The sequence below is a fragment of the Cebus imitator genome, unplaced genomic scaffold (assembly GCF_001604975.1).
Source record: "Cebus imitator isolate Cc_AM_T3 unplaced genomic scaffold, Cebus_imitator-1.0 Scaffold205, whole genome shotgun sequence".
Taxonomy (NCBI): domain Eukaryota; kingdom Metazoa; phylum Chordata; class Mammalia; order Primates; family Cebidae; genus Cebus; species Cebus imitator.
This window is the reverse complement of record NW_016107520.1, coordinates 3,126,489-3,151,348: the sequence shown is the minus strand read 5'-3', so window position 1 is coordinate 3,151,348 and position 24,860 is coordinate 3,126,489. Positions and strand designations below refer to the sequence as shown.

The following is a 24,860-nucleotide window of genomic DNA, read 5'->3' as shown; positions in this document are numbered from 1 at the left end:
TCCCTCTTTTAGGATTATATAGGTAGGGATCATTGGTCCTAAATGGTCTTTGGTAAACTTTCCCTCCCTTTTTTCTTTGCTTGTAAAATGCACTCTGGGGAAAATAAGCTGCACTGTGTTTCTTGGAGCTTGTCCATTTGCTGCAGTTGTTTGTACAGTTAAGTTATGCTTTCCATTCCACCACTAACTAATGATTGTGTGAGGAACACCATAATTCTTGTGTTTCCCCACAATAGGAAGCTTGATTGGTAACTAAAGACAACATCTAATGTCTTCTTTGTGAGTAAATTGCTGTATTAGGAGCGTGGCTGAATGGGTCCAGATACATTCTTACTCTGTTACATATATGAAGTCAAGGAGAGCTGCACTGTTCTATGTGGTAGTCCCTGGCTAACGGCACGTGAAGTCTCAAAGTTAAAAATTCACTTCTTCAGCAGCACGAGCCACATTTCCAGTGCTCAGTAGCCACATATGGCTCATGCAGTATTGACGTTTTGGGCCAGATTATTCTTGGTGGAGGTAGGGGGCCTGTCCAGTGCATTTGTGCATTGTAGGCGTTAAGCAGCACACCTGGCCTCCACCTACTCGATGCCAGTAGTGCTCTGTAGAGATAACAACCAGAATGTTTCCAAAGATTGCCAAATGATCCCACAGGGGCAAAACAAATCCTGATTAAGATTCACTGGCTTTGTGGCTATCGTATTCAAAAGCTCAGGTAGAGAACATTTCGATGATGGCAGACAGTATTGTTCTAGAATAATCCCTAGCAGAATTTGGGGAATTTTATGTAATAAGAATTTTGAGCTTTGGAGGAATCGTAGTGGACATCCAGTCCAAAGCCTGGGGAAACTGAGTCACAGAAAGATTTATGGGTGACTTAAAGTCACACTACATGTGTCAATCTGGAGCCTGGACTTCAATTTCATGCAGCCCAGAGAACAAGCTCCTGATTTTTTTCAAACCTGCACTCAGTGTTGGCTGAGGGGGGAGGACAGAGTCCTAAAAACTGGGAATGGGGCTGGGCACAGTGGCTCATGTCTGTAATCCCAGCACTTTGGGAGACCAAGGTGGGCAGACCACCTGAGATCAAGAGTTCAAGACCAGCCTGGCCAACATGGTAAAACCCTGTTGCTACTAAAAATACAAAAATTAGTCAGGCATGGTGGCACATGCGTATAGCCCCAGCTGCTTGGGAGGCTGAGGCAGGAGAATCACTTGAACCCGGGAGACAGAGGTTGCAGTGAGCCGAGATTGTGCCACTGCACTCCAGCCTGGTGACAGAGCAAGACTCCGTCTCAAAAAAAAAAAAAAAACCAAAACTGGGAATGGTTCATTCCTGAGACGTTCAGAGATGCAAATTTTGGGCATGTCTCTTTTATCTCTCCCTGACTTGTGACTTTAAGCCCCTGCATAGAGGCTAGGGTTGGGAGAGTGACTGGGACATTTGGTGGACAAACTCCTGTTTGGGTTCCTCATTTTCATCAGTATAGAGATTGGGGACACACTCCTGGGGCCATGGAAGCCTGACATCCTGTGAAATTTCTTCTTTTTAGCTTTTAAATCTTCAGTATCTTCTCTGTCTGCTTCCTTGTAGGGGTCCATGGTAAAGACGTTAATACGAAATACCTGGAGATTCATCTCTTCAGAGGTCACAAGGAAGCAGAGTCTATAAAAAGCTTTGGGAAGGGAAAAGCAGTCTTGCCCAGGGTGTGGTGTCCACAGCTGAAGGGGTCAGAAAGCGGGAGACGACTAGAAGGCAGCCGGGGTTGGAAAGTGCCCAGCGTCTTCCCTTCATCCCCTCTCTCCTGCATCAGTCCCGTGGGCTTCCACACCTCCCAATGACTCCTTAGTCACTGGCCCTATTATTCTCTCATTCCTCTGCTCCCAAACCTTCAGCGGCTCACTGCTGCCTTTCATGTCTTTCTTAATCTTAACATTCAGGACCCATTTGCTCTTCTGTAAAAATCATCTCTTCCCCTCCTAAGTGTAGAAACAGTTTTGCACATGAGTGCCTTACTGTTACTGTGGTTTGCAGAATTATTCAGTTGGGGTTTGGCATTGACGGTGATCGAGGCTTTGCTCAAAGCTCTTTGATGTTTCATAGCTTGTTCAGGAAGAAGTTTTGTTTCTGGTGAGACTTTGTTAAGTTGGTAGCTCGGACAACTGCCCAAAATCAGTGTCCAGCCCCAAATTCAGGGCCTGTTAAACGGACCAGGAAGAGAGGCATAAAAGCAGATGAAGAATTGTGTCTCTGTCCACCTCCGGCAACCTCGAGCTGCTGGTTTTGTTCTGTAACATGGTGGACTGAGTGAGCTGTGGATGAGGTCAAAGGCCAACGTGCTGAGGAACAGCTGTCCAGTTCAGCTAGAAATTAGCTAATGGTTAAACCGGCCTTGAGGTCTTTTAAAATTGCTTCATATTCCCAGTTTTAGTTAAAAGAAGTGACTTTATCTCAGGGTTTGGTGACTGGCTGTGATTTCATTGAACTATTTATGTTTTCTTTTGGGAAAGTGGCATTCTTGGGTGTCTCCATGGTGAAGGGGAAGGTATTTAGAAACACACTCACTTGAGAGCAGGTTTTAATTTGAGCAACAGGAGGGTGGAAGGCGGTGAGGACCGCGGCCCTGCTGGTCCGCGAGGCTGTGGCTGATGTTGTTCACGACCTCTGTTTCTTCTCTTTCTCTCCAGACCAATGAGTGGAACAAGAACGATGACCGGCTGCTGCAAGCTGTGGAGAATGGAGACGCAGAGAAGGTGGCCTCCCTGCTTGGCAAGAAGGGGGCCAGTGCCACCAAACACGACAGTGAGGGCAAGACCGCGTAAGCTGAAACACTGGTTTGCGGATGTGCTGGTTCTGGGTTGTTGGGGTGTTCTCTGGAATCCTTGGTATCCACAGGGGAATTTCACACATGTTCCCTCCCCACTCTCATGTTTAAATATGTTAGAAGATATTTTAATCTAGCTCCTTTCCCTCCAAATTCCAAGTCACACATGGAGCTTTACCTTGAATGGGGATACGCATGCCCAGTTATAAGCAAAGGTTTTACCTACCAAGATTGCAACCAATTGTAGGTAGGACATGAATTCTGTCTCAGATAAGAAACAGCATAAAACAGAATAAAATATTTTCCTATAACCCTCAAACCTTACTGTTAATTTATTTTAAACTATTTATTTGAGCTTCCTTAGCAGATCAGTAAGTACATGAGTAGTATGATTCTGCTCTATGGTTTGCTGTATGTGGTACTCTTGCTTGCCATAATTAAAGCTGTATATTTAAGTATTTGTGTGTGTTTGTGCATGTGCATGTATTGTTTATATCCATTCTGACGTTGGGAGTGTTGTGGAGAAAGCACTGACCTTGGAGCCAGATAGATGTCTCACAGGAGCTCTATCACTTATGAGTTGTGTAATCCTTGAGCCTCAGTTTCCTTATTATAAGATAGAGATGTTATTAGTTAACTGTTAGAGTGGCTTTGAGGATAAAATGAAATAATATTGTAAGTTGGGTGCTCTCAGAAGCAGGTCCTGAGACAAGGATTTCAGTGCGAGTAGTTTTTTTTTTTTAACATGTCAAATAATATTTGTGTAATTACTATGAAACACACAAAGTAGTAGTATATATTATTTAGGGATGTATACACACATACAATGCAAGTAATTTCTGTAGCCAGTGATCCCAGGAAGCATGGGAAAGGAAGAAACCTGTATTTTTAAGGTGTGTTTTTGACAGGTTTCAACTTTGTCACTCTTTCTTAATGAGGATTCTGGGAATCTGTTTAGACCTAAAACAGGGTTTGGCTATGCTGCCCAGGCTGGACTCAAACTCCTGAGCCCAAGCGATTCTCCTGCCTCAGTCTCCCAAGTAATTGGGACTACAGGCATGTGCCACCATACCAGGCTACTCTCTGTTTTTATAAATAAAGTTTTATTAGAACACAGCCACACCCATTCATTTAGGCATTGTTTATGACTGCTCCCACACTACAAAGGCAGAGTTGAGTAGTTATAGCAGAGACCACATGGCTCACAAAGCCCAGAGTATTTGGCCTTTTACAAAAAAGGTTTCCTTATCCCAGGTTTATAGTATGACTCAGAGTTATTCCTCCCAAGGAGTAAGGAGCCTGGGATATCTGACCCTTATCTCCTCTCCCTTATAGGTTAAGTGCTGGCAGAGCACGGTGGCTCCCACCTGTAATCCCAGCACTTTGGGAGACTGAGGCAGGCAGAATCACTTGGGGTCAGGAATTTGAGACCAGCCTGGCCAACATAGCGAAACCTGTCTCTACTAAAAATAGAAAAATTAGACAGGCAGAGTGGTGTGCACCTCTAATCCCAGCAACTCAGGAGGCTGAGGCAGGAGAATTGCTTGAACCTGGGAGGCGATTGCAGTGAGCTGATATCACACCACTGCACACCAGCCTGGGCGACAGAGCAAGACTTTGTATCAGGGAAAAAAAAAAAAGGTTGAGTGCTACTCTAGGGGCCATCATGGTCATGGCAAGAAAAAATCTCAGGGGTTCCCAACCCCCAGGCCACAGACTAGACCAGTACTGCTTACAGCAGAAGATGAGCATTGGTTGTGCAAGCGGCTTCCTCTGTATTCACAGCCGCTTCCCATCACTCACATGACTATCTGAGCTCTGCCTCCTGTCAGGTCAGCGGCAGCATTAGATTCTCATAGGAGCACAAACGCTATTGTGAGCTGCGCATGCAAGGGATCTAGGTTGTGCACTCCTTATGAGAATCTAATGCTTGATGATCTCTCACTGTCTCCCATCACTCCCAGATGGGATGATCTAGTTGCATAAAAACAAGCTCAGGACTGCCACTGATTCTACATTATGGTGAGTTGTATAATTATTTCATCATATATTACGGCATAATAATAATAGAAATAAAATGCACAATAAATGTAATGCGCTTGAATCATCCCAAAACCATCCTCCATTCCTGGTCTGTGGAAAAATTGTCTTTCACAAAACTGGTCCCTGGTACCAAAAAGGTTGGGGACTGGTGGCCTAAAGGGATGTGGGAAGGGCACTGTCAGCTGTAGGTGCTATATATAAAGAGTGGCATAGCACACAGCCCACGGTAGGCACTTGATAAAGACAGTCACCTTCCCTGCTCATCCTGGATGAGTAGTTCTCAATTGTGGCAGCTTCTGCATTCAAATCACCTGGAGTGCTTTTTAAAAATATTGATGCCATGGCTGACACTTGCAGTCCCAACACTTTGGGAGGCTGAGGTGGGTGTATCACCTGAGGTCAGGAGTTTGAGACTAGCCTGGCCAGCATGGATAAACCCTGTTTCTACTAAAAATACAAAATTAGCTGGGCGTGGTGGCACATTCCTATAATCCCAGCTACTCTGGAGGCTGAGGCAGAAGAATCACTTGAACCCAGGGAGGCGGAAGTTGCCATGAGCCTAGATTGTGCCATTGCACTCCAGCCTGGGGAACAAGAGCGAAACTCCATCTCAGAAAAATATGTATATATATGTTGATCAGATGCTTGGAATCTCTTGGTCTGGGGAGCGGCCCAGAAATGGATAGCTTTTGTTCCAAGGTTGGTGGTGGTAGATGCTGGGGCTTTTGGTTTCCCTTTTGAACCACTTCTTGTCCTTCTTTCCCCTACTCTCCTCAGTCCAGGTTTGCACATGTTTGTGCAAGACAACCTCTTCGAGTCATCCCAGAGAAAGAGGAGAGAAATGTCTGTGATAGTTTTGTTCAAGATAGTACTTACTAAAGAGAAAACAAAATTTAGATGAGCAGCTTGGCTACAGTTGTGATCACCTTAACAAATTTGAACCTTTTCTTCATAAGGTATTTATTACATGTAGAATAGATAGTCACACTGTTATTTTATGTTCTCTCTCTCTTTTTATTGTGGTAAAATGTCTATTAGATAAAATTTACCATTTTAACCATTTTAAAGTACACAATGTAGTGGCATTAAGTATATTCACTATGTTACACAACTATCGTCACTTTCTAGTTCTGGAACTTTTTCATCAACCTGAAGGAAACCCTGTGCCTTGAAAGACTCACTCCCAACCTCTCCTCCACTGCCCTGGCAACCACGAATCTGGTTTCTGTCTCTAGATTTGCCAGCTCTGGATATTTTTTATAAAAGTAATCATATAATATGTGGCCTCTTGTCTCTGCCCCTTTCACTTAGCATAATGTTTTCAAAGTTCACCCATGCTGTAGCTTCTATTAGTACTTCATTCTATTCTCTTTTCATAGTAGACATATACATAGCAGTTATGTAAAAGTCACCACCTCCATTTTGCAGATAATAAAACTGAGGCCCACATATCACAGCTGTCCCTGAATTTACCTTTGTTTGTGTGTGTGAGAGAGGGAGAGAGAGAGAGAGAGAGAGAGAGAGAGAGAGAGAGAGAGGGAGGGATGGAGGGAGAGGGAGAGAGAGAGGGAGGGAGGCAGTGTCTCACTCTTTCGCCCAGGCTGGAGTGCAGTGGTGCGATCACAGCTCACTGCAGCCTCAACCTCACAGGGTCTAGTGGTCCTCCCACCTCAGCCTCTCATTTAGCTAGGACTACAGGCACACAACATTGCACCCAGCTAATTCTGGTTTTCTTTTGTTTTTGTAATGATGGGGTCTTGCTGTATTGTCCTAATGATCCTCCCACGTCAGCTTCCCAAAGTATTAGGATTACAGGCATGAGCCACCATTCCCAGCCTTCTATTTTCTAGAGAGCTTTTGTGGTAATTTTGCTCTGGAATCTACAGTTGTGTGTCCATCTAGAGGCTTGATTTTGACCCTCAAGGTCTTTTCTTTGGCCCTACCCCACTCACCTACATCCTCTCTCCCTGCTGTTTCGTCTGGAGGTGGAGCTCTCTGCTGCTGCCCTCCCCACAGGTCAGAATGTCCAGTTGTACACTCAGGTTCTATGTCCAGTCCAAAATGCCATCCTCCCTGGTTCTCTTCATCCTTTATGACTTTTCTTCTCTTTGAAATACTAGAAATCTTGATTTAGAACCTGGTATATTTGATTATTTTATTTCATTTATTTAGTGACGGGGTCTTGCTATTTTGCCCAGGCTGGATTTGAACTCTTGGGCTCAAGTGATCCTCCTGCCTCAGCCTCCTGAGTAGCTGAGACTATAAGGGATGTACCACCACACCCACCTTTATTATATCGAATGAACAGGAACAACAACAGAAATGTCTCCATTCTAAGAACACCTTTGTTCTCTGAAAGGCTTGAATCCCACACAATACGGTAAAGCACCCTAGGAACAGGGATGGTATAATCTTGTTGTTTTGGTCTTTCACATTGTTCTAAACCCAAAGGAAGCCTTCAGTTGGGATTTGTGGACATGACTTTGCAGCGTGATTCTTGTGGAGAAAATATTCTTTTTTTGCTGATAATATCTTATGAGTAAATTGCTTAGAAGTGAGTTAACTTGGATTCGGAGGGGAAAGAATTCTTCTGGTGAACATCACAACCTCACCTGGCTCTCCAGCTTCCAGGCCAATTTAAATAGAGAAGTACTCAACCTTTACCACCTAGAGAGTCAGGCAGCCTAGAAAGTCCCAAGAATGTGGCAACAAAGGCAGGCATCTCCACAGACGCTGTCCAGGAGCCTCCATAACCCAAGGTCAATAACCACATGGGTGGTTGGCTAATGCCTTAAGACTTTTGAATTTCTTTCTGGAATATTTCCTTTCAGGGAAAGATAATGCTTGCTAGGAAATTTTCTTCCTCTAAGACTGATCAAAGAGGGGTTAAAAAAAAAAGTAAAAGCAATTGAATGACTGGAATTCATTTCGGAAAAGAAGAAAGGAAGGGTGGTGTCTTGGGTAGGAAGGGAACAAAATAGAGCAGGGCCAAGAGTTATAGCTGCAGGCTGTGTTTATGGAGTCAGGCCTGACATGCCTCTGCCCAGCTGTTCTCTTTCCGTGGTAGATGTGAGGAAGTGGGAGGAGGTCATTGCCCTGAAACCTCTTACTGTAGAAGAGTCTAATTGTTTCAAGATGGGTTTCCCTACATTTGGATGTACATTTAATTAAAGTTATGTGTGTTTGTCTTAGGAACAACCAGACTAAATAAAATCACTGCTGGCACTGTAGTATTTGAACAAATACCACCTGGGCATGTGTGTGTGCACTTGTGTGTTTGTGTGTGTGGGGTGTGTGTGTGTGTGTTTGTGTGTGTCTGTAGCATTTTATGTAGCCCACTTTTCAGAAATCGGGTCTTTTTGGCTATGAAAGCAAGAATCTGTGAGTATTTTTAGATGATTCTGTGGAGCTTGACTATAAAGTGGGGGAGGTAGGCCTTGAACTTTAGAAATCACTGCGAAAAACGTGAACTTTAGAAATCCCTGTGTAAAGGGCTTCTCTGGCTGGTGGCCCGTTGCACATTCTCTTTTCCTGTTTTCTCAGAATTGGGAAGTGTTTGCTATTTCACACCAGCAGTTCAGTCTTGGAAACCAAGTTATACCACCTGATTGGCTTTCTCCAGTCGTCTCACGTGCAGCTGCCAGATTAATTTCCCTAACACGACTACATGCTATTTCTGTAATTGCAGCCTCCTTCCTTCCCTGTGAAGTCATCCTATGTCTTTCCTAAGACCTGTTGATATTTGTCAGAGTGATAAACTGAAGACTATAATTACTGTATCCCCTCTACTTTGAGTCATATAGATTTTTGAAGTTGAGATAACCTCTTTTTATACTTCGCAAATATGCTCAAATGTTTGTGTTTCATTAATCTACTCGTTGGGAAGGTACTCCCTGGGTCCAAAATGTTCCAGACTTTATCATAATACAAAAGGAGAAAATATGCTCCTGGCCTCAAGATGCATAACCTCTAGTTAGAAAGACAAGGCCAGTGAAAATGCTGGAGAATAATTAGATGCTGACCTGAAAAATACTGCATGTAAGGTGTTTAGGACAGAAAAGAGCTCGTGAGACACCAGAGTTGCTAAGAAATGCTTCCTGCCTGAAGTCTGATGTGAGGTTGGCGTTGTAGAATGGATTCAGTAGGGTTTGGGTGGGTACAGGGAAACAGGGGTACAGGTAACAGTATGAACAGATGCCACCCTATATTGATTGTTTTGGTTTTTTTGAGACCGGAGTCTAGCTCTGTTGCCCAGGCTGGAGTGCAGTGGGGTGGTCTCTGCTCACTGCAGCCTCCTGCTTCCTGGGTTCAAACTATTCTCCTGCCTCAGCCTCCCACGTAGCTGGGATTAAAGGCGCCTACCACCACGTCTGGCTAATTTTTTTATTTTTAGTAGACATGGGGTTTCACCATGTTCCCTAGTCTGGCCTCGAACTCCGGACCTCAAGTGATCTACCCACCTTGGCCTTCCAAAGTACTGGGATTACAGGCATGAGCTACCATGCCCAGCAGCCCTAAATTCAACCCTAAATTGAAAAGGAAACAATGACACCATGGCCATGCTCTCTTTCCCTTCTTTAAGAGCTCCTCAGAGCAACATGAGTTCAGGGCCTCACTCACTAGATCATTGGTACTCAACTCGACTCCTATTAGAATCATCTGGGCAGCTTTGACAAATGCTGGTTCCACCTGCAGAGATTCTGGTTTCCTTGGTATGGCATGCATAAATCAGCATAAAAATGGATTAATGCGATTGGTAAGATCACAGTATTTTTCATTTTGGAGCTATTTTCAAAGTTGGATTAAGTATATTGAGAATGAAGGATTTTACACATTTAAATGGGTAATTGTTGCCCAGGGTCAAAGCTCTTTGGCTTTGCTTTTCCTCTGTCCCTCCACTGGCTGGACCTGCCCCGAATGCAGAGGTCAGGAGAGCCTGGGAAATGTAGTTGGCTGTGATAGAGAGCAGAGCAGGGGAGGATGGGGATGGATCTCAGAACCCACAGCAGCCAGTGACCTACACTCAGCCACTATCACACTGGGGTCGCTGGAGCAGGAGATTCTCATGTTGAGCAGCAACCAGCTTGCTCAGAGGCTGAAGCACATAAGCTCATTAGTGTGTGTCAGTCCTTTAGGAACACTCCTGCTTTCCCCGCTCAGTTCCTGCCTTCCACGATGCTGCCGCCATCACCACCACTCATTCCACAGAGTCTGGTGTATCATTCAAGGCCTAATTTGCCATCTCTTTCATGAAGCCTTTTCTAAAATTTCCAAAGTGAGCAAGTGAGCTTCTCTCTTGCCACTGCCTCTCTGAAATCACCTAGGATTTGATGGATTTTGGTTACCTAGGTACTTATCTGATTTCTATTATCAAATTTATCAGAGCGAGAGCCCAATCCTTTCTAAAAAGAAAGGAATTGTTTCTTATTAATTATGTTAATACCGAATGCCCCAACACTGGGCTAGGGGCTTTCACCTGTGTCATTCATTCAGCCAGCAGTTTATTCTTTCACCGATCTTAGAGACCTTGTTAATTTCCATCAGGTGTTTCCCATCCGATGCTCCCAATCACCCTGAAGTAACTTTACGAAGAGAGAAGTGGGGACCAGAGAAGTTCTGGAATCAGTACAAATCACCTGTTCTAGATACTGGAGTCTGAGGGTGTGTCGGTGAATACAAGATAGAAATCATTTGCCCTAATGGAGATTTCATAATGCCCAAGTACCATTTCCAGACCGCCCTTAGGAAACCAGACAATCCTGAAGAAAAAGAACAAATGCCCTGGTTAAATGTCATGGGGTGATTCACGCCTGTAATCCCAGTATTTTAGGAGGCTGGGATGGATAGAGAACTTGAGGTCTCACAAGCTCGAGACCAGCCTGGCCAACATGGCGAAACCCCATCTGTACTAAACATGCAAAAATTAGCTGGGCATGCAGACGCACACTTGTAATCCCAGCTCCTGGAGAGGCTGAGGCACATAAATCACGTGAACCTGGGATGCGGAGGAGGTTGCAGTGAGCCAAGATGGTGCCACCGTACTCCAGCCTGGATGACAGAATGAAACCCAGTCTCAAAAAAAAGGGCGGGGGCGTGGTGGTTCCTCAGCCCTTGAGAATGTGGTCTTTCATCTCAGTGTCCTCTCCCTCCTGTCCTCAGAAGTAGTACTGCTGATTCTATTAATTAGCACATCATGGGCACTTGAAGGACAGCAATCCTGTTTTTATAGTCTTCATTTTTTTACATGCTGGTATTTTATTATACCTTTTGAACAGGGAAAGGCAACAAATGGTTCCATCTCAAACTTCCTGCTACCTCGGTTCCTAATAGAAGTAGTGATCAGCTATTGCAGCTGCCTTTGAAATCGCTGAAAGCCAGGCAGCCCATCACTTCTCTGCTGAAAAGATTTCTCTCTCTGGACAAAAGGGTTAATTCTCACTGGCATAGTAGAATTTAGTTTTTCAAGGCTTCTATAACTAAAGCTATAAGATAGTACTACTTTCCTTACCCTCAGAGTATAATCTGAAATGGGAATCCAGACCTTTTAATCCTATTGTTAGGATTGGCCCACTGAAATATTGTGTGAGCTAAGCTTCGTTTGAACTCAGTGACCTAGAATTTAGATATTGCAGCAAATGAGTGCCATAGAACACGTGGTAGGCTGGGATGGAATCCTAGACTTTTAGAGGGAAAAGGTTTTAGTAATTCTGTAGATCAGATAAGTACACTGAAACCAGTGAATTTGAGTGACTTTAAATTGTCCCATAGCTTGGGGATGGCAGAGTTGAGACCAAAATCAAGGACTAATGACTTTTAATTTACACTTTTTTTTTTTTTTTTTTTTAAGACAGAGACTCACTCTATAGCCCAGGCTGGAAAGTAGTATCAGGATCTCAGCCTCACTGCAACCTCTGCCTCCTGGGTTCAAGCAATTCTTGGGCTTCAGCCTCATGATTAGCTGGGATTACAGGCATGTGCCACTATACCTAGCTAATTTTCTATTTTCTAGTGGAGACTGTGTTTCACCATATTGGCCAGGCCGGTCTTGAACTCCCGACCTCAAGTGATCCACCCACCTTGGCTTCCAAAAGTGCTGGGATTACAGGCATGAGCCACTGAGCTTGGCTCCAGTTTATACTTCTTTCTACTGTGCCATTGGTCCTAAAAATTTAATGTGTTTAAGAGTCACCTTTGGGGAAGGGGAGCTTGCAGGGCTCCTCCCCTGGTATCAGGACAGGATCCCGACATGGCGCATGTCCAACCCATTCGCTGGCGACGCGGCTGCTGCAGGTCGTGGAACCGTACTTTGAGAACCACTGCATGACACTGTTGGGAAGCAGTATCAAGCTCATATAAAGGACGCAGCTTTCTCTCCTAAGAACGCATATTACAGCTTGAGAAACATGTCTGTTTATGCCAGTATCTAGGTGTGCCTTGATGTGAGGAAACCCAAAAACTTCAGGCTAAAATAGCAAATTCAAAACTAAAGATTTGCATGGCCTAAAAAAAATTAATTCTGTGTGCTAGGAAAATTGCAATAAACAAAGTCTCTGCCCTCATGGCACACACAGTCTAACGGGGCAGACAGGCAACAAACAAATGCCTCTTTACTGTATTGTTCAGTCCATTCAAGAAAATAAAGAGGACACCGGCCTGTTAGAATAAGCCTGGGGAAGGAAGGCCTCTCGGCAGATTCCTGAATGGAGTGAGGGATTCAGCTGTGCACTTTTCTGCAGGAATGGCTCTCCTGGTGGAGGGAACTGAAAGGCAAAGGCCCTGAGGTGGGAGGACGCTTGATGTGCCCAAGAAACAGCAGACAGCCCAGTGAATAGGGAGAGTGCTAGAAAGAGGGTCAAAGAGGGAGCCAGGACACTGCGTATAGAGCCCTGTATGCTACAGGAGGGAATTTAGATTAAATCCTAATTTTAAATACCTATTTTTAAAAAATATGATCTATTATCATTAAAAATAGTTTTAGGCCAGGCGTGTGGCTCACACCTATAATCCCAATACTTTGGGAGGCCAAGGCAGGTGGATCACCTCAGGTCGAGAGTTTGAGACCATCCTGGCCAACATGGTGAAACCCCCATCTCTACTAAAAATACAAAAAATTAGCCAGGTATGGTGGTTCGTACCTGTAATCCTAGCTACTCGGGAGGCTAAGGCAGGAGAATCGCTTGAACCCAGGAGGCAGAGATTTCCGTGAGCTGACATAGCGCCACTGCACTCCAGCCTGGGTGACAGCGAGACTCCATCTAAAAACAAAATAGTTTTAATCCTGCTTTTTAAAATGTGATTTAATATCATTAGTTTTTTCTCTCCAGAAAGACATCATATAAAAAGACTACAGTTGTTGAGCAATGTTCAGTTTATGAATATTGAGAAATGCTGAGTGTATGATAGAATATATTGTTTGTTAGGAAGAACGATGGCAAGGAAAACCTAGCCGCCATGTCCCACCCTGCCACCACCCCGCCAAGTAGAAAACTACTTGGAGCATTCCAAAGTGGCAGGACAACATATAAATATTATATACCTGTTAAAACAGTTATTTAAGATATCTTACCCAGCTCCTGGGACTCCCTTGTGGAGAATACTTCTTAGGTTGTTTGTGATCAGCGGTAAGCGGGCACCAGCTGCCTACTTGGCGTTTTGTGTTATGAGAAAATACTGAACACCTGTTTGTTAATAATGATCACCTGTTCAGAGAGAATAAATTTGTGGGTCAGCGTCTACTCGGGGCCTTCAGCCTGGAATGCTCTCAGCCCCTAAGGATCTCAGCTCAGCAGGCTGCTGGCCCCCCAGATAGACCCACTTTGCTGTTCTATCTGGGTGTCTGCCTCTTATTTCCTTAAGTGCTGCCTGAGTGGGGGTCTCCTGGCCAAGCTGGTACTTGGTATTCAATAAAAATATAAGCAATTTGGGGTGGTCAGGATGTAAGACTCCTGTTGCAGAACTGAGATGCTGAGCCTCTCAAGGGATTGTGAGAAAGCTATTATGTACCATGAAGTATTTGAGTCTCTTCCTGATTCCAGTCACTCCTTTCTTGGAATTGGAGGGTTTTTTTAAAAAAGGAAAGAAAGGAATTGTGAGTGTAATTAGGGAGAAGCTATTCCTCGGGGCAGGGTAGTGATCTTTGACACATTTCCTAACCTCTCTAAGCATTAGTGTCTCCATCTGTGAAATGAAGGTGTTGAACCAGTTATCCTTCTGCAACCTTCTAACACTCTGGTATTCTGGGGTGTAGCTAATGCTGGTAGTGTCTGAGGTATGGTCATTTCTTTGTGTGAGCGTTCAGTGGAAGGAACTGATGGTGGTAGCAGCCGCCCTAGTGGTGTGACGAAGGCAAGAAAAACGGGTTTGAGGGAAATTTTCAGTGAATGAATATGCCTGAGAAATTGATGTCTTGTGAAAAAGTAGCCTGTGAGTTTGTATTTCCTCCCAATATTGATTTCAGCTTGTAATCAGAAACCAGAAGAATTGTGTTGTTATTCTGAAAGAAGGAGCTTTCTGGATTATAACTTATGAGCTTTTGAATAGCAATAGTTCAAGCTTCCTTTGGCGTAAGAGCCTTGAGAATTATCCCAGCCTTGTCCCAAGATATTTATTTCGGGAAGCTTTGCACAACTTGCTGAGTGGTTTGGTAGGAAATGAAACCTCCCTTGCAGGCTCTGTTTGCTTCTGTGCTTGGATTATATCCCCATCTATTTGAAAGCCTGGCAACCCTAATCTGTCCCACTGAGAACACTCTGTTTGCTTTTTGCCAGATACTTCCAGTTTTCCGTTTAAACTTTGCTTTTTAAAGACTAGCACAACCAGTAGGTTATATTATGTAGCGTGTCACAGTTTTTTGTTTTTTGATTTTTTGAGATGGGGTCTTGCTTTGTTGCCCAGGTTAGAGTACAATGGCACGACCATAGCTCACTTCAGCCTCTTGTGCAGGTCGGACTACAGTACGTGGAACCTCACCCGGCTAATTTTTCTGTGTATGCTTTCTGTAGAGATGGAGTTTTTACCATGTTTCCCAGGCTTGTCTTGAACTCCTGAGCTCAAGTGATCTGCTTGCCTCGGCCTTCCAAAGTGCTGGGACTACAGGCATGAGCCACTGCTCCCAGTCGTTTGCACAGTGATTTAACAAATAGTGCTATTTCTCAGCAAAATGGTAAAGAAGCAGCTCTAGATGCAGAATGCCTGGGTTAGAATCCAGGCTCTATTACTTGTAATTTCTGGGACTTTGGGCAAGTTATTAAGTTAGTGCAAAAATCATTGGGTTTTTGCCATACTTTTAATGGCAGAAACCACAGTTACTTGTGCACCAATCTAATAGAAACTTCTCTGCCTGTTTTATTTCTCTGTTAAGTGGGAGTGATAAAGTTTGCTTCAACCCCTCATAGCCTTGTTATGAAGATGAAATGAGTGAACACTTAAGATGCTCCTACCGTATAATGTTTCCATAGAGTACCTGTTATTATGATTGATGTTATTGTTATTTAATTGCCTCAGTCTGGTTTAGAAATGAGAGAACTGAAGTTAAGCACTGCAGCAACAAGGCAGCTGGTCAGCCTTGTCACCTGGGCCTCCTGAGCCACCCTTCAGCCTCCTGGCTTGCCCCCTACTTTGCTTCTGTTGGTCCTTCCATCATGCATTCAGGCTGCCAGCCAGCTGCTATTCGAGGCTGCTAGGGACATCAGTGAGTTGACTTTTTCTTCAGGAAAAAAGAGAGAGAGTGAGCGCACTACAAAACTCTTATTGAGCACTGAAACCTTGGAAGCTTTCCAAGTGACAAGAGTAGGGACGTTCCAAATATCAATAAGCAGCAAAGGGATCAAAGTCATTTTGTGTAAATCTTCAGGCTGCTTATTTGTGCCATTTTGCTACATCGCTGCTGATGGGCCCCAGCTGAGTTTTATAAGCAAAGCTAAACATTTCCTATTATAATGAAATGTAAAACAGCAGATTCCTTTTTTTGTGGAACATATCCACAAAATTGTTTTATGGCTAAGTTTGTTTTCAAAAGAACTTTGAAACAATGGGTGCCTTGGCAAAAACGATGATGTGACCCTCTTTAGTAAACACTGCTGGGAAAACTAGATATCCATAGGCAGAAGAATGACAGTGGACGCCCCCCCCCCCATATACAAATATCAACTCACAGTGGTTTCAAGACTTAAATGTAAGACCTGAAACTATTAAACTACCCGAACAAAACGTAGGGAAAACCCTTCAAGACATTGGTCTAGGCAAAGATTTCATTGCTAAGACCTCAAAATCATAGACAACTATAATAAAAATAAACAAGTGGGATTATATTAAACTAAAAAGTTTCTGCACAGCAAAGGAAAGAACGAACAAAGTGAAGAGACAACCTGTTGAATGGGAAAAAAGTCTTTGCAAACTATTCATTTATCAAAGAACTAATATCCAGAATACACAAGGAACTCAACTTGACAATCAAAAAATAAATAGTCCCATTAATAAGTGGGCTAAGGACATAAATAGATATTTCTCAAAGAAGACATACAAATGGCCACAGGTATATGAAAAAAATACTCAACATCACTAAGCATCAGGGAAATGCAAATCAAAACCACAATGAGATGTCATCCTACACCAGTTAGAATGACTATTATTACAAAGGAAAAATAACAGATGCTGGAAAGATGCAGAGAAAAGAGTACTCATACACTGCCGGTTGGAATGTAAATTGGTTAAACTACTGTGGAAAATAAAATAGAGCCTCCTCAAAAAATTAGAACTACTGTACATCCAGCAATTCCAAAACTGTGTGTTTATCCAAAGGAAGAGAAATAGGGTAGTTCTAGCTAAAACAATCAGGCAAGAGAAACAAAGGGCATCCAAATTGGAAAGGAAAAGCCAAATTATTCTTGTTTGCAGATGATATGATTTTATATTTGAAAAAACCTAAAGACTCCACCACAAAACTATTAGAACTAATAAACAAGGCTGGGCATGGTGGCTCACATCTGTAATCCCAGCACTTTGGGAGGCCAAGGGAGCAGATCACTTGAGGTCAGGAGTTCGAGACCAGCCTGGCCAACATGGTGAAACCCTGTCTCTACTTAAAAAATAGCCAGGCATCTTGGCACATGCCTATAATCCCAGCTACTTGAAAGGCTGAGGCAGGAGAATCTCTTGAACCTAGAAGGCAGAGGTTGCAGTGAGCCAAGATCACACCATTGCTCTCCAGCCTTGGTGACAGAGTGAGAATCTGCCTCAAAATAATTCCTTTCAGCAAAGTTGCAGGATACAAAATCAACATACAAAAATCAGTAGCATTTCTATATGCCAACAGCAAACCGTCTGAAAAAAAAAAAAAAGAATAATCCTATTTACAATAGCCACAAATAAAATATCTAAGAATAAAGTTAACCAAAGAAATAAAATATCTCTACAATGAAAACTATAAAATGTTGATTAAAGAAATTGAAGAAGACACCACAAAAATGGGAACATTCTTTAGCAATGTTGATTTTTCCAACCATGAACATGGAAGAATGACCATACTATCCAGGCAGTCTACAGATTCACTGCAACCCCTATCAAAATACCAATGACAATTCTTCACAGAAGTAGAAAAAAAAATCCTAAAGTGTATATGGACCCACAGAAGACCCAGAATCGCCTAAGCAAAAAGGGCAAAACTGGAAAAATCACGTTACCTGACTTCAAATTATACTACAGAGCTTTAGTAACCAAAACAGCGTGGTACTGGCATGAAAACAGACACACAGACCAATAGAACAGAATAGAGAACTCAGAAACAAATCCATACATCTACAGTAAACTCATTTTTAGCAAAGGTGACAAGAACGTGCATGGGGAAAAGTACACATTCTTCAGTAAATGGTGGTGGGAAACAGGATATCCATATGCAGAAGAATAAAGCTGGACTCCTATCTCTTCCATATAAAAAAATCAAAATGGATTAAAGATTTAAATCTAAGACCTTGAACTCTGAAACTACTATAAGAAAATATTGAGGAAACTCTGTGGGACATTGGGTTGGGCAAAGAATTCTTGAGTAATACCCAACAAGCACAAACAAAGCAAAAATGGACAAATAGGGATCATATCAAGTTACAAAGCTTCTGCACAGCAAAGGAAACAGTCAACAAAGAGAACCCACAGAATGGGAGAAAATATTTGCAAACTACCCACCTGACAAGGATTAACCAGATATATCAGGAGCTCAACTCAATAGGAAAAAAATCCAATAATCTGATTTTAAAATGGGCAAAAGGTACAGGTGTAGTGGCTCATGCCTGTAATTCCAGCAGTTTGGGAGGTTGAGGCGACAGGGTTGCTTTAGCCCAAGAGTTCAAGACCAGCCTGGGCAACATGGGAGTTCTCATCTCTATTTAAAACGAATGAATGAATGAATGGGCAAAAGATCTGAATAGACACTTACCAAAAGACACAAATGTCAAACAGGTGTATGAAAAGGTGCTCAACATCACTGATCATTAGAGAAACTACAATGAGCTAACTACCATGAGCTATTGTCGCATCCCAGTTAAAATGGCTTACCTCTAAAAGACAAGCAGTAACAAATGTTGGCAAGGATGAGGGAAAAGGGAACCCTCATACACTTTTGGTGAGAATGTAAATTAGTATAACTATTATGGAGAACAGTTTGGAGGTTCCTCAAAAAACTAAAAATAGAATTACCATATGATACAGCAATTCCACTGCTAGGTATATATCCAAAAGAATGAAATTGCTGTATTGAAAAGAGATCTGCACTCCCATGTTTATTGTAGCATTATTCTCCGTAGCCATTATTTGGAAGCAACCTTAGTGTCCATCATCAGATGAATGGATAAAGAAAATGTGGTACATATACACAATGGAGTACTGTTCAGTCATAAAAAAAGAATGAGTTCCTGTCATTTACAACAACATGGCTGGAACGGGAGGTCATGTTATGTTAAGTGAACTAAACCAGGCACAGAAAGGCAAACTGCCTATTCTCACTTATTTGTGGAAGTTAGAAATTAAACTCATGGAGATAAGAGCAGAATGATGGTTACCACTGGGAAGAGTAGTGGGTTAGGGGAAAGCGGGGTGGTTAATAGGTACAAAAATATAGTTAGATATTAATAGAATGAATAAGGTCTCATATTTGATAGCACCACAGAATGATTGTAGTCAACAATAATTTCTTATACATTTTAAAATAACTGAAAGAGTATAATTGGCTTGTTTGTAACACAGAGGATAAATGCTTGAAGTGATGGATACCTCCATTTATCCTGATGTGATTATTACACATTGTATGCCTATATTAAAATATCTTGGCTGGGCACAGTGGTTCACACCTATAATTTCAGCACTTTGGGAGGCTGAGGCAGATGGATCACTGGAGCCCAGGCATTTAAGGCCAGCCTGGGCAACATGGCAAAACCCAGTCTCTACAAAAAAATAGAAAAATTAGCTGGGCGTGGTAGTGTGTATCTGTAGTCCCAAATATTAGGGAGACTGAGGTGTGAGAACTGCTTGGGCCACGGTGGTTGAGGCTGCGGTGAGCCAAGATCTCACCACTGCACTCCAGCCTGAGGGACAGAGTGAGGCCCTTTCTAAAAAAAGCCACCAAAAGTCATGTGCCCCATAAATATATATGCCTACTATGTACCCGCAAAAATTGAAAACAAGGAAAAGAGCTGGACAAGATGGCTCATGCCTGTAATCTCAGCACTTTGGGAAGCCAAGGTGGGAGGATCACTTGAGGTCTGGAGTTTGAGACCAGCCTGGCCAACATGGTAAAACCCCATCTCTACTAAAAAAAAATACAGAAATTAGCCAGGCATGGTGGCATGCACCTGTGATACCAGCAGGAGGCTGAGGCAGGAGAATCGCTTGAACCCAGGAGGCAGAGGTTGTGGTAAGCCGAGATCATGCCATTGCACTCCAGCCTGGACAACAAGAGTGAAACTCCATCTCAAAAAATAAATCAGTATATCAAAGGGATATCTGCACTTGCACTATTCACAATTCACAATACCAAAGGTATGGACTGAACCCAAGTGTCAATCAATGGACCAATAGATAAAGAAAATGCCATACCATATACACAATGGAATACTATTTGACCATAAAAAGAATGAAATCCTGTCATATGCAGCAACATAGATGGAACTGGGGGTCATTATGTTAAGTGAAATAAGACAGGTACAGAAAGACATGTCACATGTTCTCACTAATATGTGGGAGCTAAAAACCCCGATCACATGGAGATAGAGAATAGAATGATAGCTATTAGAGCCTGGGACAGGCGTGTGGCATGGGGTGGGGGGCGGATAAAGAGAATAGCAACATTTAGTTAAATCTACAAATGAGTAAACCCCAGTATCCGCTAGACTACGGTGACAATAGTTAGCAACAATGTATTGTCTATTGCAAAGTCGGTAGAAGGGAGAACTTCAAGTGTTACCCATACATGGAAATGATAAATACCCAAGGTGGTGGATATCCCAAATGCTCTGACCTGAATTACAATCCTAGGCATATAACAAATATTAATATGTGCCCCATAATAAGTAAAATATTTTGTGTCAATAAAATTTTTAACATTTTTAAAGGGAAAAAATGACAGTGTGAGATTTTTAACTTATTCTATGTTTAGAGCAGTGCTTCTCAAACTTGGATGTGTACAAGAAACCAGCTGGGGATCTTGAAAATGCAGCTTTCGATTCAGTAGGGTTGAAGTGGTGTCTGAGAGTCTGCATTTCAAACATGCTCCTGTTCCCCAGGGCACTCTTTGAGCTAGCCAAGATTTAGGCTGTCAAAGTGTTTCACCTCAGGTACCTCAGAATCAGGACAGTACCCTGGCCAGGCATGGTGGCTCACACCTGTAATCCCAGCTCTGTGGGAGGCTGAAATGGGAGGACTGCTGGAGTCCAGGAGTTTGAGAATCTGGATAGTACCCTGCTATCCCAGGCAGTGACCAGCATCCCGATCATGGGACCTGAGTTAGGAGGTAGATAAAAGGTTTTTATACTCTTTGCATCTCCACAGCTCCACTGAATTCTTGACCTATCTAAATGAAGAAATAGGTGAGTGTGGTGGCTCACACCTGTAATCCCAGTTTGGGAGAATGACTTGAGGCCAGGAGTTTGAGACCAGGCTGGGCAACAGAGGGAGACCCCATTTCTGTAAATTATAATAAATAAATCTCTTTTAATGGTATAAGTATATTAACATATAGACTTTTGCATGACATTTCATGTATTTAAAAGGAAAACCCACACCTTTTAATTAGAAGTAAAAGCTTATGTAGAGACAAAGCTGAAGAATGTTTCTAATTTGTTTTGCATTCATTCTTTTATATTCCTTTAAGTGCAGATTTCAGCTAACAATTAACTGACAGAACTACCTCAGAGGGCTCACTGAGAAAGATCTAAATGTTTTACATCTAGACATTTTAGGTTGTAATTAAATTCTCATCTCTTAAATTTTCCAGAATATAAGTCTTGGCTAGGATGTGGAGAAACTGGAGCTCTCATGAATTGCTGATAGAGATGTTAAATGGTGCAGCAGACAGGTTAGCAGTTCCTCAAAAAGTTCAATATAGTTGCCATAAGATTCAACAATTCCAATCCTCAGTATGTACCCATTAGCATTGAAAAATGTGTCTACACAGCCACTTTTACATGAATGTTGGGGCAGTGATAATAATCGTCAGTAGAAACAACTAAAATGTCCAACAGACAATGAATAGATAAACAAAATGTGACATGCCCATACAATGGAATATTATTAAGGAAGGAATGAAGTACTAATGCTTACCGCAACACAGATGAACCTTGAAAACATGGTAAATGAGAGAAGCCATTCTCTCTTTGTTCTCATTGGTTTCAAAGAACATCTTTATTTCTGCCTTCATTTCATTGTTTATCCAGTCAACATTCAAGAGCCAGTTATCAGTATCCATGAAGTTTTGTGGTTCCGAGTTAGTTTCTGAATTCTGAGTTCTAATTTGATTGCACTGTGGTCTGCAAGACTGTTTGTTATGATTTCTGTTCTTTTGCATTTGCTGAGGAGTGATTTACTTCCAATTATGTGGTCAATTTTAGAGTAGGTGTGATGTGGTGCTGAGAAGAATGTATATTCTGTGGATTTGGGGTGGAGAGTTCTGTAAATGTGTATTAGGTTTGCATGGTCCATGTCTGAGTTCAAGTCCTGGATATCCTTGTTAATTTTCTGTCTCGTTGATCTGTCTAATATTGAAAGTGGAGTGTTAAAGTCTCCCACTATTATTGTGTGGGAGTCTAAGTCTCTTTGTGGGTCATTTAGAAGTTCCTTTATGTATCTGGGTGCTCCTATATTGGGTGCATATATATTTAAGATCGTTAGCTCTTCTTGTTGCATTGATCCTATTATCATTATGTAATGCCCTTCTTTGTCTCTTTTGATCTTTGTTGGTTTAAAGTCTATTTTATCAGAGACTAGGATTGCAACTCTTGCTTTTTTTTTTGCTCTCCATTTGCTTGGTAGATCTTCCATCCCTTTATTTTGAGCCTCTGTGTGTCCTTGCATGTGAGATGGGCTTCCTGGATACAGCACATCGATGGGTTTTGACTTTTTATCCAATTTGCCACTCTGTGTCTTTTGATTGGGGCATTTAGCCCATTTACATTTAAGGTTAATATTCCTATGTGTGAATTTGATCCTGCCATTTTGATACTAGCTGGTTGTTTTGCCCATTAGTTGACGCAGTCTCTTCATTGCGTTGATGCTCTTTACCATTTGGTACATTTTTGGAGTGGCTGGTACTGGTTGTTCCTTTCTATGTTTAGTGCTTCTTTCAGGAGCTCTTGTAAGGCAGACCTGGTGGTGATGAAGTCTCTAAGCAACTGCTTGTTCATAGAGGATTTTATTTCCTCCTTCGCTTATGAAGCTTAGTTTGGCTGGATATGAAATTCTAGGTTGCAAGTTATTTTCTTTAAGGATGTTGAATATTGGCCCCCACTCTCTTCTGGCTTGTAGGGTTTCTGCCGAGATATCTGTTGTGAGTCTGATGGGCTTCCCTCTGTGGGTAACCTGGCCCTTCTCTCTGGCTGCCCTTAGCATTTTTTCCTTCATTTCAACCACGGTGAATCTGACGATTATGTGCCTTGGGGTTGCTCTTCTTGAGGAATATCTTTGCGGTGTTCTCTGTATTTCCTGGACTAGAATGTTGGCCTGCATTGCTAGGTTCAGGAAGTTCTCCTAGATAATATCCTGAAGAGCATTTTCCAGCTTGGATTTATTCTTTCCTTTACATTCAGGTACACCTATCAAACGTAGATTAGGTCTACTCATATAATCCCATATTTCTTGGAGGCTTTGTTCATTTCTTTTTACTCTTCTCTAATCTTGCCTTCTCGTCTTATTTCATTGAGTTGATCTTCAGTCTCTGATATCCTTTCTCCTGCTTGGTCGATTTGGCTATTGAAACTTGTGTATGTTTTGTGAAGTTCTCCTGTTGTGTTTCTCAGCTCCATCAATTCATTTATATTCCTCTCTTAGCTGTTTATTCTTGTTAGCATTTCATCAAACCTTTTTTGAAGGTTCTTAGTTTCTTTGCAATGGGTTAGAACATGATCTTTTTGCACAGAGAAGTTTGTTATTACCTACCTTCCGAAGCCTGTTTATGTCAACTCCTCAGACTCATTCTCCATCCAGCCTTGTTCCCTTGCTAGTGAGGAGTTGTGATCCCTTGGAGGAGGAGAGGCGTTCTGGTTTTGGGTGTTTTCATCATTTTTGCACTGGTTTCTTCCCATCTTTGTGGAGGTATCTACCTGTGGTCTTTGTAGTTGGTGACTTTCAGATAGGGTCTCTGAGTGAACATCCTTTTTGTTGCTGATGAAGTTATTTCTTTCCGTTTCTTAGTTTTCCTTCTAACAGTCAGGCTCCCCTGCTGTAGGACTGCTGGAGGGCCACTCCAGACCTTGCTTGCCTGGGGATCATCTGCAGCCGCTGCAGAACAATAAGGGTTGCTGCCAGTTTCTTCTTCTGTTATCTTTGTGCCAAAAGGATACCTGCCAGATGTCAGCCTGAGCTCTCTTTTATGAGGTATCTCTTTGGATATACAGGGGTCAGGGAGCTGCTTGAGGAGGCAGTCTGTCCCTTATAAGAGCTCAGGTGCTGAGCTGTGAGCTCCATTGTTGATTCAGAGCTGCTGGGCAGGTACGTTTAAGTCTGCTGCAGCGGAACTCATAACCGCCTTTTTTCCCCAGGTGCTCTGTTGCGGGAAGATGGGGCTTTATTTATAAGTTCCTGTCATTCTGCTGCCTTTTTCAGAGATGCCCTTCCCAGCAAGGAGGTAGCCTAGTCACAGTCTGCCACAGTCTGTTGCTGAGGTGCCGTGGGCTCTGCCCAGCTGCTGTGTGAACTTCCTTGCAGTTTTGTTTATAGGGGTATAGTTAGAACTGCCCTGGTAATGGCAGTCTGCCTCAGTAATGGCGGACTACCTCGGTAGTGGTGCACTGCCTCGGTAATGGCGGATGCCCTTCCCCCAGCAGAGCTGGATCATCCGGGGTCCAGCTGTGCTTGCTGTGAAACTCTCAGTCCAGAGTGTTTTAGATTGCTGGTCTTTGTGGGGGTGGGACCAGCCGAGCTAGATCCCGGCTCCCTGTTTCAGCCCCCTTTTTTTCAGTTGAACTGGCAACTCTGTCTCCCATGCGTTCCACTCGCCAATTGAAAGGGCACCTGGATTTGTGTGAGTTTTTGTGTGGAGACCAGCTGCGCCGGCTGAAACAGCCATGCTGGAGATTTGTGGTGCTTTTCCGCCCGGGGAATCTTCTGGTCTGTGGGCAGTAAAAATTCGTTTTGAAATGCGATGATCACTCACCCTCTGCATTCTCCCTGGCAACTGCAATCCAGTGCTGTTCCTATTCGGCCATTTTGGATTGTCAATACGTTGCTTTTAATGGTTTTTTGCAGAGTTTCTTAACCTGGGTACTACTGATTTTTTTTTTTTTTTTTTTTTTT

The 24,860-nt window shown here is 42.8% G+C and overlaps 1 protein-coding gene across 3 annotated transcripts in view; it reads left to right on the top strand.

The window, feature by feature from the left end:
• Positions 1 to 24,860, top strand: part of RAI14 (retinoic acid induced 14) — a 189,430-nt gene that overhangs the window by 117,484 nt on the left and 47,086 nt on the right. For all 3 annotated transcript variants that reach the window (XM_017548291.1, XM_017548294.2, XM_017548296.2), the window contains one exon: positions 2,689 to 2,819. In XM_017548291.1, coding sequence (XP_017403780.1) covers positions 2,689 to 2,819 — 131 coding nt within the window. The remainder of the gene's footprint in view (positions 1 to 2,688; positions 2,820 to 24,860) is intronic.